At 36.8% G+C, this 21,352-nt stretch overlaps 2 protein-coding genes across 3 annotated transcripts in view; one reads left to right on the top strand and one right to left on the bottom strand.

The window, feature by feature from the left end:
* zc3h7ba (zinc finger CCCH-type containing 7Ba) overlaps nt 1–21,081 on the top strand; it is a 47,792-nt gene extending 26,711 nt beyond the window's left edge. The window contains exons 13-23 of the mRNA XM_009299075.5: nt 2,029–2,187; nt 5,187–5,392; nt 6,518–6,618; nt 7,151–7,332; nt 9,930–9,985; nt 10,920–11,161; nt 12,815–12,920; nt 13,452–13,560; nt 15,197–15,330; nt 15,713–15,885; nt 19,902–21,081. Coding sequence (XP_009297350.2) covers nt 2,029–2,187; nt 5,187–5,392; nt 6,518–6,618; nt 7,151–7,332; nt 9,930–9,985; nt 10,920–11,161; nt 12,815–12,920; nt 13,452–13,560; nt 15,197–15,330; nt 15,713–15,885; nt 19,902–20,097 — 1,664 coding nt within the window. The 3' untranslated portion in view covers nt 20,098–21,081. The remainder of the gene's footprint in view (nt 1–2,028; nt 2,188–5,186; nt 5,393–6,517; nt 6,619–7,150; nt 7,333–9,929; nt 9,986–10,919; nt 11,162–12,814; nt 12,921–13,451; nt 13,561–15,196; nt 15,331–15,712; nt 15,886–19,901) is intronic.
* LOC141381087 (uncharacterized) overlaps nt 1–21,352 on the bottom strand; it is a 460,537-nt gene that overhangs the window by 69,806 nt on the left and 369,379 nt on the right. The gene's annotated exons all lie outside the window — the stretch shown is intronic.

Below are 21,352 nucleotides of genomic sequence, written 5' to 3'. Positions count from 1 at the left end.
CTTTGTCTGTCTGTCTGTCTGTCTGTATCTTTGTCTGTCTGTCTGTCTGTCTGTCTGTCTGTCTGTATCTTTGTCTGTCTGTCTGTCTCTTTATCTGTCTGTCTGTCTGTCTGTATCTCTGTCTGTCTGTCTGTCTGTCTGTCTGTCTGTATCTTTGTCTGTCTGTCTGTATCTTTGTCTGTCTGTCTGTCTGTCTGTATCTTTGTCTGTCTGTCTGTATCTTTGTCTGTCTGTCTGTCTGTCTTTCTGTCTGTCTGTCTGTCTGTCTGTATCTTTGTCTGTCTGTCTGTCTGTCTGTATCTTTGTCTGTCTGTCTGTCTGTCTGTATCTTTGTCTGTCTGTCTGTCTCTTTGTCTGTCTGTCTGTCTGTGTGTCTCTTTTTCTGTCTGTCTCTCTATCCTGAGTGAGATCTGGGAAGTGCCTCATAGGGTTGGGTATCGTTTTTTTTTTTTTTTTTTTCCGATACCGGTGCTAAATCGATACTTTTAAAACGGTACCAAAACGGTGCCTGAACCGATACCTTTAAGCCACAAAATTAATCAACGAAAAAAAAATATATATCATTTTATATATATCACTATCATTATAATTGAACCATATAAATATATATTTATAATAAGTTTAAAGTAAACATCAATTCATATTTTATTTATTTGAATTGCATTAATATATTTCTTTTGATCATTTGTTTATTAGCATAAATGCAAGATTTGCATTATGCTATAAACATTACATTAGCTTACTAACCTGTGTAAAGGCTGTCATCAAAATCAGGGAGCACCTTTTTTGTGGGTTTGGGGCTTGAGACTACTTTTACATGGACATCAGTGATCTAATGATTTGCCTTAATCTGAATAAGACCATAATATGATTCAGGTGCTTTTTGAATGTTACATTCATGATTTCCAGTTACATCTTATAGCACATAGATCAGTAACATAATTGTGTCACCAGCCTATAAATGTTTCCTCCGCAGTTTGTGTCTGTGGTCCTTTAAGATGTTAAAAAATCTCTGTTTACGTGGTAGACTCTTGATCAGAGTAGTGTCTTAATCATATTAAAATCAGAGTATTGGTGTCCATATAAACGTACTCAGATAATGTGTCAGATAATGTCACAAGCTGTCAGAGATGGTCCATTCCTCACCTTTAAGGTGATTCCATGAGCCCTCACATTTTATAAGTTTGACGTGTTTCTCTCTCACACGCAACTTTCATAAAGCATCTGCTGCATGTTGGTGTGTCAGAATCCTTGCTTGTAAAATATAGCCACACTGTAGAATGCTTAGTTTAAGCAAATTAGATGAACATGATCAAGCGTGTTGATAAAGAGAGTCGCTTGCGGCATGCGCTGTTCTGCGCGCTTTGACTGACATCGCTGACATCCGTATCCCTCAAAGCTGTTTAGAATTAAACATTTAGAGATGGTTTGACCCCTTTAATGCACCCCTTTATGCTTCTTAAGCGCATCACACAGCGGATGCACCGCTCAGAGCCGCGGCACGGAGCGCACATGACAGTTGATATTATCACACACCAGACGTGCACATTCGCATGTTATTTAAAATGAAACTTTTCAGATGGCACTCTGTGGCATGGCAGAAGTATGAACAGTCATGAGTCGTGGCTGGCCGCTGGACGCCGCGGACAGCTGCTGACTTGCAAATTCTAAATGCATAGCGCTGCGCGTCCCCGAGCGGCGGTTCCGGTGCGTGACTTGCTTTACGTTCTTGTTGCAGAACCGAAATTAGGCACCGAAATTCATATGCTGATTTGATACCGGTTCCGAGTTTTAGTACCCAACCTCATCTGAACAGCTGAATGAAAATGACCAGAAAAATTGATCTGTGAAAAGTCTGTATTGTTGTCGTTGTGTCTCTAAATCTATTAAAAAGGTCTTTAATTCCAAAATTGATCTTCAGTTACCTTGGAGAATCATTGATTCTGTTGTGCATCTTATTTTGACTTTATCTACTCATCCTGCTGTATGTTTTCTGTCTCAGTCATTCTGTCGGTGTGTCTCCTTTAGGTCCTGGAGTGCTGGACTTTGAGTTCAGGTCTGATGTTTCTCACAGCTGTAATAAAGATCTTCTGCTGTGCCGTCGGAGGGGCGGAGCTAACTCACCCTGGAGGCGGATCCGGCCCCGCCCACGCAACAACTTCCAGGGCGCATTCATGCTCTGCAGAGGTGCGTCTGCTGTCCAATCAATGATCCTTAAACAAAAAACACAATCAGTGTCAGTTAAAGCAGTGTTTCTCAACCATGCTCCTGAAGGACCACCCACACTGCATGTTTTGGATGTCTCCTTTCTCAAACTCGTTACAGGTCTTTCAGCCTCTGCTAATGTTCTGCTGATCTAAATCAGGTGTGTTTGGTTAAGGAGACATGGAAAATGGACAGAGCTGGTAGTCCTCCAGGAATGTGGTTAAGAAACACTGCTTTAAAGCATTAGTTCAGTTCCAGAATGAACATTTGATGATAATTCCACACCTCTGAACACCTCAGTGTTTGTTTAGTTGAAAAGAAATGTTTTTTAAGGGAAGTGTGTCGACTATATGATAAATAAAAAATGATAAAACAATTCAGCATCTTTTTCTCAAAAACTTTCATTTCTGTTTGAATAAGAAATGACAGTCAAGTAAACTCAGGTGTTAAAAAGCACACCTAAAGCAATGATACCTGTATGGGAAAAATCACCATGTGAAAATGTGCAAAGGGGAAACAAACAATCCTGCACTGTTATTAGGGCTGTGCAATTAATCAAATTCGAATCGCAATCGCAATTTGAAATGTTGCAATTAGTTAATCGCAAAAGGCTGCAATATAAAATATATATGTATATATGTGAACAAAAAAAACGAATAACATCTTAGGTGAAGTGCTTCAAAATCATTCCACTAGTCCGCTTTAGAAAATTAGACATGCTAGACTTTCTGAGATTGTGTCATGAGGCATCTCAGACATGGTATCAGTTGTCGAGAACTATGCCATTATACGAGAAGAAATGATTGAATCTTGTGTCACGACATCCATTTGTTGTTTATGAGTCCCCACGACACCCTGCATCAAGGAAATTGTGCCGAAGTCATGTGATCTGACCAGGGCTTTGTAACTAGCCAATTGAGTGAGCACACTTTCTCTCTGCCCAGTTAGATTTGCACAACTACACCCACAATAAAGAAAGAAAACAAACAGGAAAGCACTGTCAAGTGGGAATATGGCGTCTGTTGCTTCAGAAGCATTAATAGAATAATTAATATCAAAGAAAGACAGCACATCAGTAATATGGGAATATTTTGGTTTCAAAAACAAGTAAGAGCTGTTGCAGAATTGTTGCCACTGTTTGCAGATTATTGAGCTTAAGCTTATAATTAAAGAGCCCATATTATACATGAAATAGGGTCATATTTTGGTTAAAGAGCCCATATTATACATGAAATAGGGTCATATTTTGGTTAAAGAGCCCATATTATACATGAAATAGGGTCATATTTTGGTTAAAGAGCCCATATTATACATGAAATAGGGTCATATTTTGGTTAAAGAGCCCATATTATACATGAAATAGGGTCATATTTTGGTTAAAGAGCCCATATTATACATGAAATAGGGTCATATTTTGGTTGTAAGGGTCTCAACAGTCTAATATGCATGCAAGGTCAAAAAACACTTTCATGGTCTTATAATCTGCATTTATTTTTACCTAATTATTCCAGCGACTCCTGTATGAATCGTCCAGTGATTCATTTGTTCCCAAACCCCTCCTTAGCGCGGAGCTAATCTGCGCTGATTGGACCGATGACAGTCTGTCGCGATTGGTCGACTGCCTTCAGTCAGAGAGGGAAATGGCCAATAGCTAATCAGCAATATAAAAAGTAATCACAGTTCATACACGTTTGATAGTGTAGGCGTGGATTTTAGCTGCCAGTGGGTCAATGTAAATCGATGGACTTGAAAATTCAGACGACTAACTATTTTATTGAGCAAAAACTCCAAAAACTGTTGAGGAGATCTCCTAGCTTCTCACTCTGCTCTTTTCACAGACACACACACAAACACACATATTGCCCTCGTCCTTGCGCGCACACACACACACACACACACACACACACACACACAAAAACACACACACACACACACACACACACACACACCTCCGGACGACAACGCGCGTGCACACACACACAAACACACACACATACCTCCGGACGACAGCGCGCGCACACTCACACGAACGCACACACTACCCTAGTCCATGGAGCTCCATAAACAAAGCAGCACGCGTCGCGTTTTTAACGTGACTTTGCACGCGATAAGAGAATATAGCCAGTTAACCTGATACAGTACACTCGGTTACAAGTAACAGATCACAACTAAATACATTTGCAAGCTAGAGTCAACGAGGCAACTTTAATCGCACGTACTTACACTTGAGAAATGGAGGAAGAAAAATCCATCCTGACGTCCATCAGTAAGTTACTCTTTACTGATCCTTCCTTTACCAAACGCAGATGAAGTATTCTTTGTAGCATGTAGTTTCCAGAAGTTTCCAGTAGTTTGCTTGGTTATAATGCTGAGGTTTCATCTTTGGGTAGAGACTCGATATAATATCCATCTGCAGTGACTTCAATCGACCGGCATGTTTGTGTCCGTGTGTTTGTGGGTGTGTGTGTGTGTGTGTGTGTGTCTGCGTTTCTGCGTCAGAGGGCGGGGCCTCAGGTTTCAAATCTCCCTGGTTTGGGCGTGCACGTGAATAACTTGGTTTCGTTTGTACGTCATGGCGAAACACCTAATAACTCGGTATCAAGGAGACTCGTTTGAAGCACTATGAGTCGACTCTTTTATAGATGAATCAACAGTTTTAAACACTACACTTACAGATTTAAGCCTTAGCTGGATACTTCACTTCAGCTGTGTTACACACTACATGGAAGGGCATTTTCAAAAACCCATAATATGGGCTCTTTAACATTTTTAATCTTTATTTAAAATCAGCTTGAAGCTCAAATTTAATCGTAAATCAAATTGCTAATGCAATATGTCAAAAAAATCACAATTGGGTTTTTTGCCCAAATCGCACAGCCCTGGCTCTTATCAATGCTTGCTGTATAAATATTTGATTATTTATGATGTTTCGATCCCGTGAGCTTCATCAGACCTGTGTGTTTCTGTGCCTGTGTGTGTAGAGGTGTTGGAGACTCGGACGTGTAAGTACGGCGAGGATTGCACATTTGCCTATTGTCCAGAAGAGATTGAGGTGTGGACGCAGGAAAGGCGGGGCTTGCTGATCCGAGAGCTGCTCTTCAATCCCCTGCCGACCAATCAGAAACGAGCGCTCAGTGTGGTGGAGCTGCTGAAGATGCACACGGGCATGTTCATGTTCCTCTGTGAGGTAACAACACACACATCATGACATCGCTCATTGTTTCAGAGCTCTATGATGGATTTATTTACAAAAGTTTAGTTTCATAATAGAGCGTTGCTGAAATATATTTATCCAAGTTCTGATGGTTGTTTGTTCTTAGTAAAAATCCAAGCTGACTCTAATTTTCGTTTCATATTTTATATTATAACATGTTTTATTCCCACAAACCCACACAAACACACATGTCAAGCCTAAAATTATTCATACACTTAATGTCTGTTTATACTGAGAAGGGTGATTAAAATTGAAAACTATATTAGCATCTACTCCAGGGGTGGGCAAACTTGGTCCTGGAGGGCCGGTGTCCTGCACAGTTTATGTCCAACTCTAATCAAACACACCTGCTTATAAATTTCTAGTGATTTTGAAAACACTGATTACCATGTTCAGGTGTGTTTGATTAGTGTTGGAGCAAAACTGTGTTGGACACCGGCCCTCCAGGACCGAGTTTGCCCACCTCTGATCTACACCATAAGCTTTTTTTTATTAATTTTTTTTTGTCTGAATCTTTAAATGTCCAAGGTGGATGAAAAGTGTTTAATTTTAAACAGCCATATCATTTCTGTCTTGTTAATTTTTGGTCACTGTTATCACTCTGACATAATTTATAATTCTCATGAGATTAAAAATATCTTCATCATGACATTAATCATACTTGATTAACAACAAGCTTTATTAAAATGTGTTTAATTGTCATAATTTGAATAGTTTTAAATATTCTTTGCATAAAACAGTTGAATGAAGTTCATCATACTCATCAACCTCTATTTTACAGTTTAGTATTACTTTTAAGTAAAGATTTAATTATTTAAAAGTCTCTTAAGTGTCTGCTCTAATGGTGAGATATGTTCAGGGCTTAATTTGTGCTGGATCCAGATTTACCAATCCCCCTTTTCACACGCACCCCCACCCTTTTTTCACTTTCATCTGCGACACTCCCATCACCTCTAGTCCCCCCACCCCCCCTTCACTTTCATCCACGACACCTCTCTCTCTCCTCTGGTAACATGCCGGATCCGTCACCCCAGTCTGTTTCAGGAAATCGCAAGTTACAAATTAAGCACTGTATGTGTTGTTTTGTCTTTCCCACAGGCCTGCTTTGACTGTAAACCCAGAATAATCAGCAAACGCTGGAAGGAGAATCCTACTTTGTGTGCGAACCTAAAACCACAGCATCAGTTTGACAAGAAAAAGTATGTAGAAAAAAACACCACAGGACATACGGTTGAACTATTGAGAATAGTTTTAATATCTTATTCTTAATCCCTGATTTATTTTATCTTCATGATGACAGTAAATAATATTAGACTAGATATTCTTCAAGACACTTCTATACAGCTTAAAGTGACATTTAAAGGCTTGACTAGGGTAATTAGGGTAAAGTTCGGGTAATTAGGCAAGTCTTTGATATAACAGTGGTTTGTTTTGGAGACAATCCAAAACTAGTTTTGCTTAAAGGGGCTAATAATATTGACCTTAAAATGTTTTTTTTTTTTTTTTTAAACTAAAAACTGTTGTTATTCTAGAAGAAATAAAACAAATAATAAGAAGAAAAGCAGAAGAAAAAATATTGTCAGACATACTGTGAACATTTCCTGAGTCTGTTAAACATCATTTGGGAAATATTTGAAAAAGAAATAAAAATCAAAGGGGGGCGAATAATTCTTACTTTAACTGTACATTAAGCACTAACTTTATGTTTGTTGGTGTCTGTGTGTGTGTCAGGTGTTTGGTTCATGCGTTGAAGGGCAGCTCTGTGAGCTACAGTAAGATCCGCACGCTGAACTCTCGCTGTGTCTTTGACGTGTGTCGTCAGGAGCTCAGTCTGGCCTGCAGGAAGGAGAGTGGCTGCATTTTCGCACACTCGCTGATGGAGCTGCAGATCTGGATCCTGCAGAGAGAGACCGGTGAGCAAACGTGACAAACACCTGCATTATAATAAACATTTTGTTTGTTACATACAGTCATGCACGGTATGATATGCAGTGAGTTTTTGTCCTAACCAACAGCTGAAATTGATATAATTGGTTTCTATTTCTCACAGCTGAACAAAAGAAAACTAACAATGATCACCTCATGTGCTATATTCAGTGTTCAATGCTAATAATGCTAGTTTGAATACTATTTTACAGGACATTTATTTGCCATACTACTGAAAGCAGCAGCAGATCTTCAATTCTGGAAAATAAAATAAACTCCCTGAAGTTAAACTTCAGAACTGTGACTCAGTGCAAACCAACACATATCAGTGATTCAGCATCTACATTTAATAGATAAAGACGGTTAATATGCATTAATTAGATTATAAACCTTACCATTTTATGAGTTCTGTGCTTCTGAATGGCTGTATTTATCGTGTTAAACAGCTGAACTGCTTATCATTGCAAATCTTCTCAAGAGGCATGTTGTTAGGACACAGGGTTACAATGTAATCTGCTCACCTAAGGTTTACGCACGTCATATTTATATAATTAGCCAATTAATAACCTCATATCGAGCTTTGAATCTGCGTCTCATTTCGGAGTCTGCAACTGTACACTGGAGGTCCTATTTCGGTCACAGACACACACTTTCAGTCTTTCTGAATGACTGATTGAATGAATGAAATAGGATGTTTTCAACCAAGGCAACCCGGGCTGCTGAAATATAATTGGCTAAACTGGCAGTGGGCGGGTTAAATAACCAAAACAAAGACGGACATTCTGGCTCTTGACACACATTGTCAAAACAGAATATCTGACTTCAGCATTGTTTTTCAGATACAAAAGTATGTTCTCTTAGAATTTTTCTGAAATATCTGCACACATATTACAGAGTCAAAAACTTAAGCGAAACTTATTACGTAGGCTGAGAGAATGATATTTGTTGGTTTCTAACATTTATTTTCAAAGTGTTTATTTGCATGATCTGTCTGCTGCTTTCAGTATGGCAATAAATGTCACGTAAAATGCCAATCAAACTCACATTGGGAGCATTTAACACTGAATAAAGCACATAATCAGTACCTGAGGTGATCTTTGTCATAGTAGTTTTTTTGCTGTTTTTCACCTGCAAAAAAAATCGAAACAGTTTCTAAAATAGAAATTTCAGGTGATGGTTAGGACAAAAACTCCTCTAACATGGAAAATATTCCTTTTTTGTCACATGTCTTGGCTTGTAGTTATGGGCTAGATTCAGTAGTCAGGCTAGCTCTCTCCTTTTGGTGTTGTCAATCTGGCAACCTGCATGGAGTCATTGGAGCATCACCCACGTTAAAAAGTGTTTTGATTTTGGACTGCAAGATAGAGATCTGCTGTCACAAGGTTTTATTCCGCATCAAACCACTCCTGTCGTATATTCTTTGTTCACCCGCAGCCTGACCTGTCCAGTTTTCTACCTAACCGATGCCAATAAAATTTTCCAAAATCTCAGGTTTAAATTGGGTTCTACCAAAAGAGAGAGATAACAGATAAAACTGTAGGTGATGCAAGGATTGTAGGCTACATGTCAGTTTTGTTTGCCCCTTTGTGTTGAGACATGAGTGCCACCTTAAACCTGAGGTTCCAGCCTTGTGACTGCTCAAGGGTAAAACTTTGTGGTATTATCACACCGTGCAAAGGGTAATTTTCTTCCATTTGCATCTATGCATGAAAAAGACTCCCACACATCAGACTTGCCTCCCGTTCAAATTACACCAGAGTTACCGACCGCTACTGTGTTCTATTCAGAAATTGGTTCCTGTGTCTCAAGATATCTGCTCTGGTCAAGCCTTACAGTCATGGGAATGCAGACCTCTACTGCAATGCTTAGTTCAACCACTGGATGTCAATCTTACATAATGCACCTTTAATATTTCTATAGTGGAGCTTCACGTTATATTAAAATCATTGTTATGATGATAATAGTTTATACAATAATCTTATCACAGATAGGAGCAATAAATCCTGCATTTGTTTGCTGCATCTGTAGGTTGTATTCTAAATTTGACCAATCAGTTGGGGCTTTTACTATCTTTAGTTTAGTAGTTTCTGTTCTGCTATTGGTTGGAGCACCCCACTAGTAAACTTAGAACTGAAAATAAATGCTAAAGGTGGTAGTCGAGACAAGGATGTTAAAAAATAGCCAATCAGATTCAGAATATCTGCAGAATTTAGACTTATTCATAATGTTTTAAAATCTAAATTTTAAAACCTAAAAGTTTGCAACTTTTTTTGCCTGATTTAGATTGAATTAGATCATAGAAATATCTGTTAATTTTTCATTTTAATATGATAGAAAAAAAGCTTTCTGTAGGGAAGAATTATGGCAATACTCGGCAACATTGCATATTCTACCTATTTTCATCTTGTATTTCGATGAATTGTCCAAGTATAATGCAGAAAACTAAATATTGCCATGTCAGTTTTTTACAGTATCACGCAGCCCTAATTTATACAGTGTAGATTTTGTCAACTGGATGAACAAATAATAAAAGAAATGAATAGTAATAATAATCTGTTTGTAAATAATCTGTGTGTGTTTTTAGGAATCAGCCTTGACGAAATAGTGCAAGAGTCTATAAAACACTGGAACAAACAGCGAGTGAGTTTATTTATTATTATGATTATTTAATATGCATTTTATTTCTGAATATTTTTTAAAGGTGCACTAAGCAAAAACACCCATAACCAGATATGACATTTACATTTTAAAAAAAGTTCAGGAGAAATAATAATGTGTCATCATTTACTCAACCTGGTGTTGTTTTAAAGCTGACCTTCTTTTATTATGTGACTCATCAATGAAGAAATATTAACAACAGCTCTTTTTGCACATGTGCTTATGACATTATAGGCATTATAATTACTTACAAATTAACAAAGTTACTGTAAATAAATGACTTATCCACTGAAAAAAGTCAAATAAGAGATACTTTTTATTTTTTTGTAATTTAATTACAATTACTTGTAATGTAATTGCTACTGTATATACTGTAAATACTGTAAATAAATTCAACAGTTCTGTATGAATCAATTCAAAGAGGCGGAGTGATTGGATTATTATGCAATAAGAATTGCAATAAGACTTTATTTAGCGGAATATTTATATATTTCAACTAAAAGAACGTCACTTGTAGCAAAATTATTAAATGTGTAAGAAAAAATTATAAAAAAAATAATCAGTTACATTATATTGTATGAAATATTGCTTCGTAATGTTTCATGCTTTGATATATAGTCAGTGTATATTTAATTAACCTTTATTTTTGTAGAGTAATTTCGTTTGTTGAATATAGAAACATGCTTAAATATTAGTTTTAAAATAAAGCTAAAGGGCCAAGTTAGACTCACGTTTTCAGAAATAAAGACTTTGATATGCAAAGCTGAATTTAATTTATTACATAAAGAAAAACAATACTCATGTATACCTTTAGAGTACTACAGGATATTGTTTTAATGCTTGATTCTGTAATTGGTACTCAGATGATTATAAAGCATGTTTATTCTCTAAACTCATTATATTATGTCTCTGTCAGCCTGCGGTTGTAGCTTCAAACTCACCGAACAAAACCACCACTGCTGCCAAATCAATGAGTCCAATCAGAGTGCAGGAGACCAATGGGAAGGCAAGGCCTGCACAGGAAACTGGAAGTGCTGAGGTCAAGCGTCACAGGCTGGAGCTGATGCTGAAGTTTGTGTGCGCTCAGTGCTGGAAGGACGGGCTGCTCAGTGAACCGGACCGAGCACTCAAATACTGTACAGCTAAAGTCAGACACAGGTATGGATTGACACACTGGATTACTGTTAGCAATGACAAATTATATGACAGAATGTGTAGCCTATAATCTTACAGTTACTATTTTCATGGTAATACATGAGTACTTTTGGATTACATTTGGATTACTTTTATGCTAACCTTTATTTTATGCCCCATATGTACGATATTGTTACATATGGTAGATGTCTATGTTAAAGTTATTGGAATACTTTTGGATTACATTTAGATTACTTTTGTGCGAACCTTTATTTGATGCCTCATATGTATGGAATGGTAATGTATGGCAGAGATTTATTGTAATGTAATCCAAGTACTTTTTATTACATTCAGATTATTTTTGCACTATTTTAGAATTTATTTGATACCCCATACATTTTGTGTGGTATGGCAATGTGTAGTAAACATTTACAGTAATGTAATCTGGCTACTTGTTGAAGTATTAAGTCTTCTTTTGTCACATGTTGAAGTCTTCTTTTGGATTACATTTAGATTTCTTTTGCACTAACCTTTCTTTTATGCGTCATGTATGGTATGGTAATGTATGATAGACATTTATTGTAATGCAATCTAAGTACTTTCGGATTACATTTAGATTACTTGTGCACTAAACCTTATTTGATGCCTCATATGTAGTGTGGTAATGTATGGTAGACATTTATAGTAAAGTAATCTGCATACTTTTGGATTACATTTACATTGCTTTTGTGCTTAAACTTACTTGATGACCCATATGTTTGGCAGTCAATTAATGTTTGTAATCGGAGTGATTTTGGATTACATTTAGATTACTTTTGGATTAACCTTTATTTGATGCCCCATATTTACTGTATAGTAAACATTTATAGTAATGTAAACTCAGTACTTTTGGATTACATTTAGATTACTTTTGTGCTAGGTCTTGACGTCACGCATATTGAAGCTGGATAATCTTGTGCTATTTTGAAAGACAAAGAAAAAATATCTTTATTGTTTATTAGCAATAAAAGCCTGAACAGCTTATGTTTAAAGTGCAATGATGGACAGTTAATTCTTCACAATGCTCACACTAGTATGCCTCACTGTTGCTGTTACTGAGGGTAACACTGAATCAATCATGAGTTTCTCATGAGATTAAAACACTTAATTCAAATGAATTGCATTTAGGAATATTCTAAATGTTATAAAACTATATAAAAAAAGCTATTCCACTGCTGCATTAAAAACTTCATCTTAAAAACATGAAGTGCAGATGATCCAATGATCATTGCAAATGTGAAGAATCATAAATGTATATAAGCAACAGGTTTATTATGGAAAAATCTAAATGTTATAAAGGAGAAAAACTGTGGACAACTTACTGCCATTAGCTAAATTAGTCTGCTTGTTTCTGCCTATCCAAAGGTTCACATAATCTTGGATACGGCCCGTATTAAGAGTCAAATGTAGATGAGTCAGATAATATAATCATGTAATCCATCAAAAAATAACTGTAATCTGATTACGAGTATTTTAGAAAGTAGTTTACTGTAATTACAAGTACTTTATTTTTGTAATCTCATTACATAACTGAGATTAAATATTATATAATCTGTTACAATTCAGCTCAGTGAACACACACACACACAATGTGTGAACACTCGACCCCTCTCACTCTCTCCACCTTTCTCCCTTCAGCTGGACCAAAGAGAGGAGGGTTTTACTGGTCAAGTCTCACGAGAGGAAGAAATGGGTCTCTGTGCGACCTTTGCCCTTTGCCAAGACATATCCTCAACAATACGACGTGTGTGAAAACAGCGTATTTCATTTCATTTTCATACAGGAAATGTTTTTGTTTTGAGTGTAATTCGCACATCCTGTCCTATAAAGCAGACACATCTCACCTTATTAAGGTTAACGGCTAACTGATTAATTGGTCTTTCATTTAAATGACGATCAGAAGATTTTGTGGAAAATAACATCGAAATTGACCCCTTAGATGGTTATTTAAAATCCAAGACACATCTAGTTATTAGTTGTTTATTATATGATTAAAAAAAGCAATAACTCATACACCAACAATTAAAATATATAAATCTTAATATTGTATGCTACTATAAAAATATTGGTATTGTTTAATCCACATTTTGAATTTTTGGACAACTTTATAAGGTTTTAATCTACTTTCGATGGTGACTACAGTATTTATATTGTTAAAAACTTAAACACAATCACTATCAAACAGTCAGCCCTGATGTGAAAATGACATTGATTATTAAGAAAGCTGAATCTGTGAGCTCTTCTTGCTGTCTACAGTTGTGTGTTTCCTCCACAGATCTGTGCACATGTGCTGAAGCAGCGTAAGTGCCACTACATGGGAAACTGCAGTTTCGCTCACAGTCAGGAGGAGAAGGATCTGTGGACGTACATGAAGAACAACAGCCGTGAGTGTCAGAACAAACAAAACACCAATGCTTGTCAAGTTCTGAGGTTTCACTTTCATTTTGAGCTTACAGGGGCTCTTAGTGCATCTGTTCACCACATAGAATCTACAGCCACAGAAATCTGATTTCTAGAGTATTTTGAGCCAATTTATCTGTTTATTTACTTGTGTAAATGTGTGTGAATATAATTACAGTGAAAATTATTCGTCCTCCTGTTTTTTTTATTTTATTTCCCAAATGGTGTTAAACAGATTCAGGATTTTTTTCACAGTATTTTCTCTAATATATTTTCTTCTGGAGAAACTCTTATTTGTTTTATTTCGGCTAAATAAAAGCAGTTCTTAATTAAATTTTTTTTAAATCTTGAAGAATATTTAGTCAAATATTATGAGCTGTCATCATGGCAAATAGAAAATAAATCGGTCATTAGAAATGAGTTATTAAAACTATTATGCGAGTTATAAAGCTATTAAAAATCTGCTCTCTGTTAACCAGAAATTGGAGAGAATTATACAGGGGGGCTATTAATTTAACTAGGTTCATTCAGTTTTTAAATTAATTGAATAATGTGCAAGTGTTTAGATGATTTACTATGTTCAATAAAATTAATAAAGCAAACACAACATAATGTTTACAGTCACATAATGCATGCTGTAGTTTTAAGATTTTACTTTCATTTCGGCTTAACTTTTGATGCATTTTTTTCATGCTCATATTTTAATTGACTCACTTATTGGTTCCCCCAAAAGCAAGCTACACCCAGATTTCAACAGATTTTTTATTTATTTATTAAATATAATAAGTGCATCCTTTGGTAAAGCTGCTTTGAAACAATGATTATTCTGAAAAACGCTATTGAAACAAACTAGAATTCAATAATAATAATAATAATAATATTTTATTTAAATGTTAGATTTATCAAGATGATTGAACATGCTTAAGTATAAAAAAGTAATGATAATCTATGGTTTGTGTAAAATGTTTTTGCTTTCACGTGTCGGTTTTTGATGCATTCAATATTTAACAATTGCAAAGCAAATTAATTTGCTAACTAAACAATTGTGCGTTTGTTATTGAAATGATTTAAAGTATTTATTTATGAATTATTTATATATAATAAATTAATTAATCGTGTTTCAGTATTTCCCTTCGATTAAAAGAACTAAGAGTTTAATTTATAACTTGTGTTGTCAGTGCATTGAGATTTATGGGGATTTTAGTAGTAGTGAGTCTAGTATTTAAACTCTTCATAGACTAGTAGACAGAGTAATTAAATACACTAATTAAATAACCATTTTAACTCTGTAATTAGTAATTCATTACTTTTTTAAAGTAACTTACCTAACACTGCTCACAATGTCACAAGAGCTGATTGTTTCAGATTAATTAATTAATTTTTCTTTGGCTTAGTCCCTTATTTATCAGGGGTTGCCAAGGCAGAATGAACCGCCATCTATTCCAGCATATGTTTTGCGCAGCGAATGCCCTTCCAGCTGCAACCCAGTACTGGGAAACATCCATTCACTTTCTCATTCTCACACTTTGTCACCCTAATGTTTTAAAATCTCTAATGCTAAAGATGAGCTGGTCTGAATGAATGATTGGTTTAATGGATGTCACATGATCTCTGCTGCAGTCAGTGACGTCCAAGAATTGTTTGAAGTCTGGCTGTCAACGTCCAATCAGGGAAGAGCATCTGACAACACTTCACCACCTCAGCCAATAGAAGAGAAGCAGATTACCATGCCGACGGACTTTGCTGAATCAATGGTGTGTCCTCGAAGGTTTATTGTTATGTTACTAATCTGTGTTTGGTATAATGAGTTATGAGGATGAAGAATCTTGTAAAGCATTCATTAATTATAGCTCAACTTGCATTATTCTCATATACATTTCCAATATTATTCTATATATATAAATCCAACTAATGCATGATGCAAATCTGAAGTTGTGTTTGTTAACATTAGTTACTGTACAAGTTAACATTTACTAAAATATTTTACTTAAATAACATTAACTAATTTTACAAAGATAAATAAATACAGTAATTAATGTATTAGTAAATGAATTAACTAATGGACCATTATTTTAGTGTTACCAATGTGTGTTTGTTGTTGTAATGTTGAATGTGTGCGTGTGTGTGTGCTCTCAGATGGAGGGTTTCTACTGTCCTCTGTGTGGTAAACACAGTAACAGTGAGCGTCAGTGGCAGCGGCACATCTCCTCAGAGAAACACAAGCAGAGAGTGTTCAGCGGAGAGGGAGAGGACGAGAGTCTGGCCTGGACACATCGCTTCCCCGGACGATGTTTCTCCATCTGTCCCAGGTACATCTACAGCAGACTTCAAGTACACATCAAATCTAAACTAACCATACTAATGTTGTTAGCTTACATTGCTAGTTTTGTCTGAACAATTCATTTGTGGATGTCATTAAGAAAATAAAAATGTTTGTCCTTGTAATTTTTAATTGAGATCTAACATAACTAACCACGCCCTTCCAGCAGTCAGTTTAGACAGCAAAGAGAAATGGTGAGCAGGTGGAGTCTGTTAGGTTTCTAGGCATCTTTCTGGATGAAATGCCTACTTTACTACATCCAATCAGCTCGCAGTAGAAAAAACAAGCCACGCCCACTGTTTTCTCTTTTAATATTCTGTTTCTCTTGGAACTGTCACAGTATGAAAAAAAAGCCAGCCTTTAAAGTCAGTGCACATGAATATAATAATACAGCACTTTAAACATTTCATCTGTTGTTATTGAGGAATTTCTGGTGTCTTTAGTAACTTTAACCTCTTTCGCACATACACTGTCAATTTTCCGGAAAGGTCTATATGTGTGAACAGGTCCTTTTTGAAAATACCAGTAAATTCGTTCCGGCTATTTTCCGTAAAGAGAAGTTGTAACATTATCGATAAATGCTGTAATGCTGTGTGAATGCAGAAGGAAGATTGTCGGAAAGAGCGCGTGCACATCTAGAACTCGCTGACATGAGACGTCTACTTTAGCCAATCAGAAGTTGTAACATTATCGATAAATGCTGCAATGCTGTGTGAACGCAGAAGGAAGATTGTCAGAAAGAGCGCGTGCACATCTAGAACTCGCTGACATGAGACGTCTACTTTAGCCAATCAGAAGTTGTAACATTATCGATAAATGCTGCAATGCTGTGTGAACGCAGAAGGATTCACATCTGCATTCACATCTGCACGGTTTATGAAGATAAAAGCAAGCCTTTAGATATTTTCACAGACACATTTGGCTGCTAGATGTTAATTAGATAACGTTTATATGTTCCTTCTTGATGCCAACTTTGTAAATAATTATCAATAAGATGCTTATAATAAGCCGTTGTATGTTTACCTTCAAGCTCTGCTTCCTTCAGTTGCTTGATGCATCGCATGTGCCTGTGAAGTAGCTGGTGAGCGCCAGCACACACATATATCATGTACATCTCGACATGTGAAGTGTTTCTCTATATGTTTTCATCAAAGTTGTTCACAATACTGATCCATCCACAGAGTTTGTAATGTAGTCAAATGTTTACAAATACAAGCAGCCGTTTAGATCTCATTTCTGGTTAATCATGTCAGAATTTATCAGCATTGTGGAATGGATTTGTGAACGGTCTTTTCAGAAAAATTCTGTAACGTCCTCGCCTGTGTGAACAGCAATTTTTTGAAATGCCGGTAAAGCTGTTCCAGAAATTTTCTGGATATTATTCTGGTATCACTGTGTGAAAGGGGCTTTTGTTTTTTGTACTTCATATGAAGTTGTGTACAGTATGTTTCACTTTGAATATTATCCTGTGTATGTTTGACTCTTATATGAGTATCGTATCTTAATATAAGGAAGCCATTGTTGGGCAGACTGCAGGCTAAATGCAGAATATATGGAAGATCAAGCGATGCATAGAACAGGTCAAAAGGACATACCTGTTACATATCTGTACAGCCAGAGATGCACTCTTGGTCAAAGAGTAAAAACCTGTTTTCTGCTGGTATTGCAGGATGTACACAAGACCTGAACTGGAACTGCTGGTTTAATAGAAGTAAAAAAGGTTGAGAAGATTTGATGAATGAACTGTAAGAGTGATAAGGGACTGAGGAAGAGGAGGGTGTTCTCTGCAATGTGTAAAAGACAGACAGCAAATTCATTGGTCGGTTATTACTGAACTGCATTAACAAACTGTTCTGGCTGAACAACTTTGAATACTTTTGACTTTTTTATTTTTACGAACTCAGAAAATAAGTTTTGAAAGCTAGAACAATTTTCCACATCATCATCCTTAACCATGTCATCTGATCAGTGAAGGAACAGTGTGAAGAGGTATGAATTAAAAATATTTTTCCAAAAAATGAAACTCCATTACTCCACCTGCACACGTCACCATGCAAGATGTGATGATTTTATCTGCGGTGCTATATTCAATCCAGAAGTACAGTAACGGTTACCCACTCCAGTTGCAATGTTGTTTTGCTCCGCATTTGGTCTTTAGAAAATGTTGTTCAAATTCAGCTGAAAAGTTTCAGGACGAGCCTCCAGATTTCCCCTGTTAGAATCATGAGACAGAGGCACAAAACTGTACTGTGCATTTACACAGTGCTTATATTCATGGATGTAGGGCCGGCGCGTCCATAGAGGCTACCTAGGCGGCCGCCTAGCGTGCCAGAATAGAGAGGACAGCGTCCCTGACACTACCCTCACCACCCATGCCCTTAGGTATATCCGCGTCTAGGGCGGCAGAATAGAGAGGGCGGCATCCCCGACACTACCCTCACCACCCACGCCCTTAGTTATATCCGCGTCTAGGGCGGCAGAATAGAGAGAGCGGCGTCCGCAACGTTACCCTCACCACCCGGGCCCTCACTTATAGCCGCGTCTAGGGCGGCAGAATAGAGAGGGCGGCGTCCGCGACAGCTCCCTTGACATCAAACACCTGCGTGAAGGGTTAGGGTTAGCCTAACCCTAACCCAAAACCCTTTCACTTTAGGGTTGAGGGCGGCATGACCGTCCTTTGCCTAGAGCGGCAGTTCAGCTTTCTCCGGCCCTGCATGGATGTAACCACAAGAAAACAACATCAACATTATACCAGACATACTGTAAAAACTCTTTGCTGATAGATTTTTTTGACAGACTGTCAAGTCATGGAGTCTTATTCTTGACATTTTCTTCTTTTATTATTGACATTCATTTTCTTTTCAGCTTAGTCCCTTTTATAAACTGGTCGCCACAGCAAAAGGAACTGCCAACTTATCCAGCACGTTTTTACAGCGGATGCCCTTTTAACCTTGGAAAACACCCACGCACTCTTGCATTCACACACATGTACTACGGCCTACTTAGCTTATTCAATTTCCCTATAGGGAAATTTGTACGAGTGTAGTCGTATGAATATGTACAATTTTAAAAAAAGGAGGCTTGGCAACCAATCCCACCCCTAACCTCAACCGTCATTGGGTGATGAGCAAATCAGACTAAATTGTACTAATTAGATTGTACGTATTCAAACGAATTAGCCACTAAATCAAAAAGTTACGAATTGCCGTGAGATTGCTTTGGGGGAGAACATACAAACTCCACACAGAAACGCCAACTGACCCAGCCGAGGCTCGAACCAGTGACCTTTTTGCTTTGAGGAGATCGTGCTACTCATTGCACCACCGTGCTGCCCTCATGGAGTATCAAAATTGAAAATATGTTGTTGGACCGTCGTTCAAGGGTTAATATCATGGACTATTGTTAGTGAATTTTAGCATAAAACATTGGCTGTGTCCGAAATCGGCTACTACTCAGTATGTACTTCATTTAAATTTAAATTTAATACTCTGCTGTTAAATAAGTACATTCTTTAAAGTATAAATGTGAGCAGTATGAATGGAACTCAGATGTACTAAATCCACCATTTTGTCATGGTCACGTGACCTAGCAGTGTCAGCTTCACTCCCATTTATGAATTCTCTTACAGTGCATCATGGCATAGTTTAGCGTCCATCGGATGCACACTTCAGAATCTTGCCAGATGTAGTAGGTCATTCGGGAATTTCTCCCGAACTGCTATTCGAATTCTTTGTTTTTACCGTACTATATGGTATAGTAGAATGCCATTTCAAATGCTGACATAATCGATGTTTGAAACATGCTTGTTTTTATTTAAAATTTGCAAATATTAATGCAATGTGTTTTGGGTCTTTTTGGTCACTTGGGCTGCCATGTTGCCACTGTAGCTGGTGTATTTTTGTAAATATCTGATGTAATGCATGACATCATTTTAGTTTATGTGTGAACTAACCCTTCAATTCACAGTGATCTGCGTCCTGATTGGCTGTGATGTTTGATTGACAGGCTGGATGGTGGTTGTCCTGAAGGTGTGAGTTGTGATTTTGCTCACAGCGAGGAGGAGCTTCAGGAATGGTGTGAACGGAGGGCTTTTCTCCGCAGAAGGTTGAACAAAGCCAGAGCCGACATGCTGATCTCTCCGACCGATAACGACTTTGGGAACTACAACTTCCTCCTTCAGGACGAAACACACACATGTTAATAACTGTCTATGAGGGTGTGTTCAGGTGAGAGTTACTGCAGGTGTTCACGTGTTTTAATAAAGCACAAAGATGTATTCTGGTGTAGGTCATCCAGACGTGACCCAGAATACCTGTTTCCAAAGTCTGAATGTTTTACTCTGTGTTGTTTAAATAGAGAATTAATTCATTCATTATGAAAAGTAGGTGAGTTGAGGTTATTGGTTTGACTCTGTCTGGAGAAAATCTAAATCTCCTGAGCTGTTTCTCTTTATGTTCATTTGGTTTATACACCAAATAAATGCAGATGTGTTTGACTGCAGACAGGAGATTTTATCTTTCAGCTGTTGATCTGCATGCAGAATTTGTCATACTTCAGCATGAAGAACAGACAGACATTACTTTTGTAAGTTGTTACTTTACAAGTATTATTACTGCAATTCTTTGCTCATACACTAAGTGGAGCCTGCAGATATATCAATCACATTATGAGTTAATCAGTGTTTTTATGAAATGTTCTTTGTTATAATAAATTATACTTTCATTTTTGTTTTTAAACAACAGATTTCTGAATAGGCTAAACTCATTCTATAATCCAAATGTAACTCTTCCCCATTCTGAGCTCAGTATTTCAGGTTAATGATGCAGTAAATAAAGGGAATCTGTACTTTGGATTCACAGTTATTTTTCATGTGCACAAATAAGTTAGTCATTCATTGTTACAGTCACTTAATGTTGTCTTAATCTTTTAAATAAATAAATAAATGTGTATTTCCATATTAATGCATTGTAGTTTAACTGTTGCATTCTCCCATTGTTTACAACATTCACTGTTCATGTCATATGCAGTTTACATGATCTTTCTTAGATGCTAGTACGTTAATAAATGCCTTCAGATTAATGTAATTAGTGAGTTTATGTTGTCACCATGTGAAGATTACAGTCTGTGATGTTGTTTACCTAATGTTTCATATACGCCAGTACATTAATAAATGCCTTCTGATTCATTTATTAGTAAATTAATGTTGTCAGTCACCATGTGAAAGATTACAGTATGTGGAGATTTCATAACATGCCATGTTATTATCTCCCAGTAGAATTAAAGTTTACATCTACTACAGGAGATTTTAAAGATTTTAACTGTTTAAAAAAACAGTTAACAATGGATTGCAGAAACATGGAACATTAGAAAAAATTAAGATGTTGTTACAATCTGCATTATAAATTTTAATGAAGAAAGAAAAAAAATGTAAACATATAAATAAAATAGTTATAAAT

Source organism: Danio rerio, chromosome 3, assembly GCF_049306965.1.
Source record: "Danio rerio strain Tuebingen ecotype United States chromosome 3, GRCz12tu, whole genome shotgun sequence".
Classification (NCBI taxonomy): domain Eukaryota; kingdom Metazoa; phylum Chordata; class Actinopteri; order Cypriniformes; family Danionidae; genus Danio; species Danio rerio.
The sequence above is the reverse complement of the archived record's forward strand: the minus strand, read 5'-3'. Positions and strand labels throughout refer to the sequence as shown.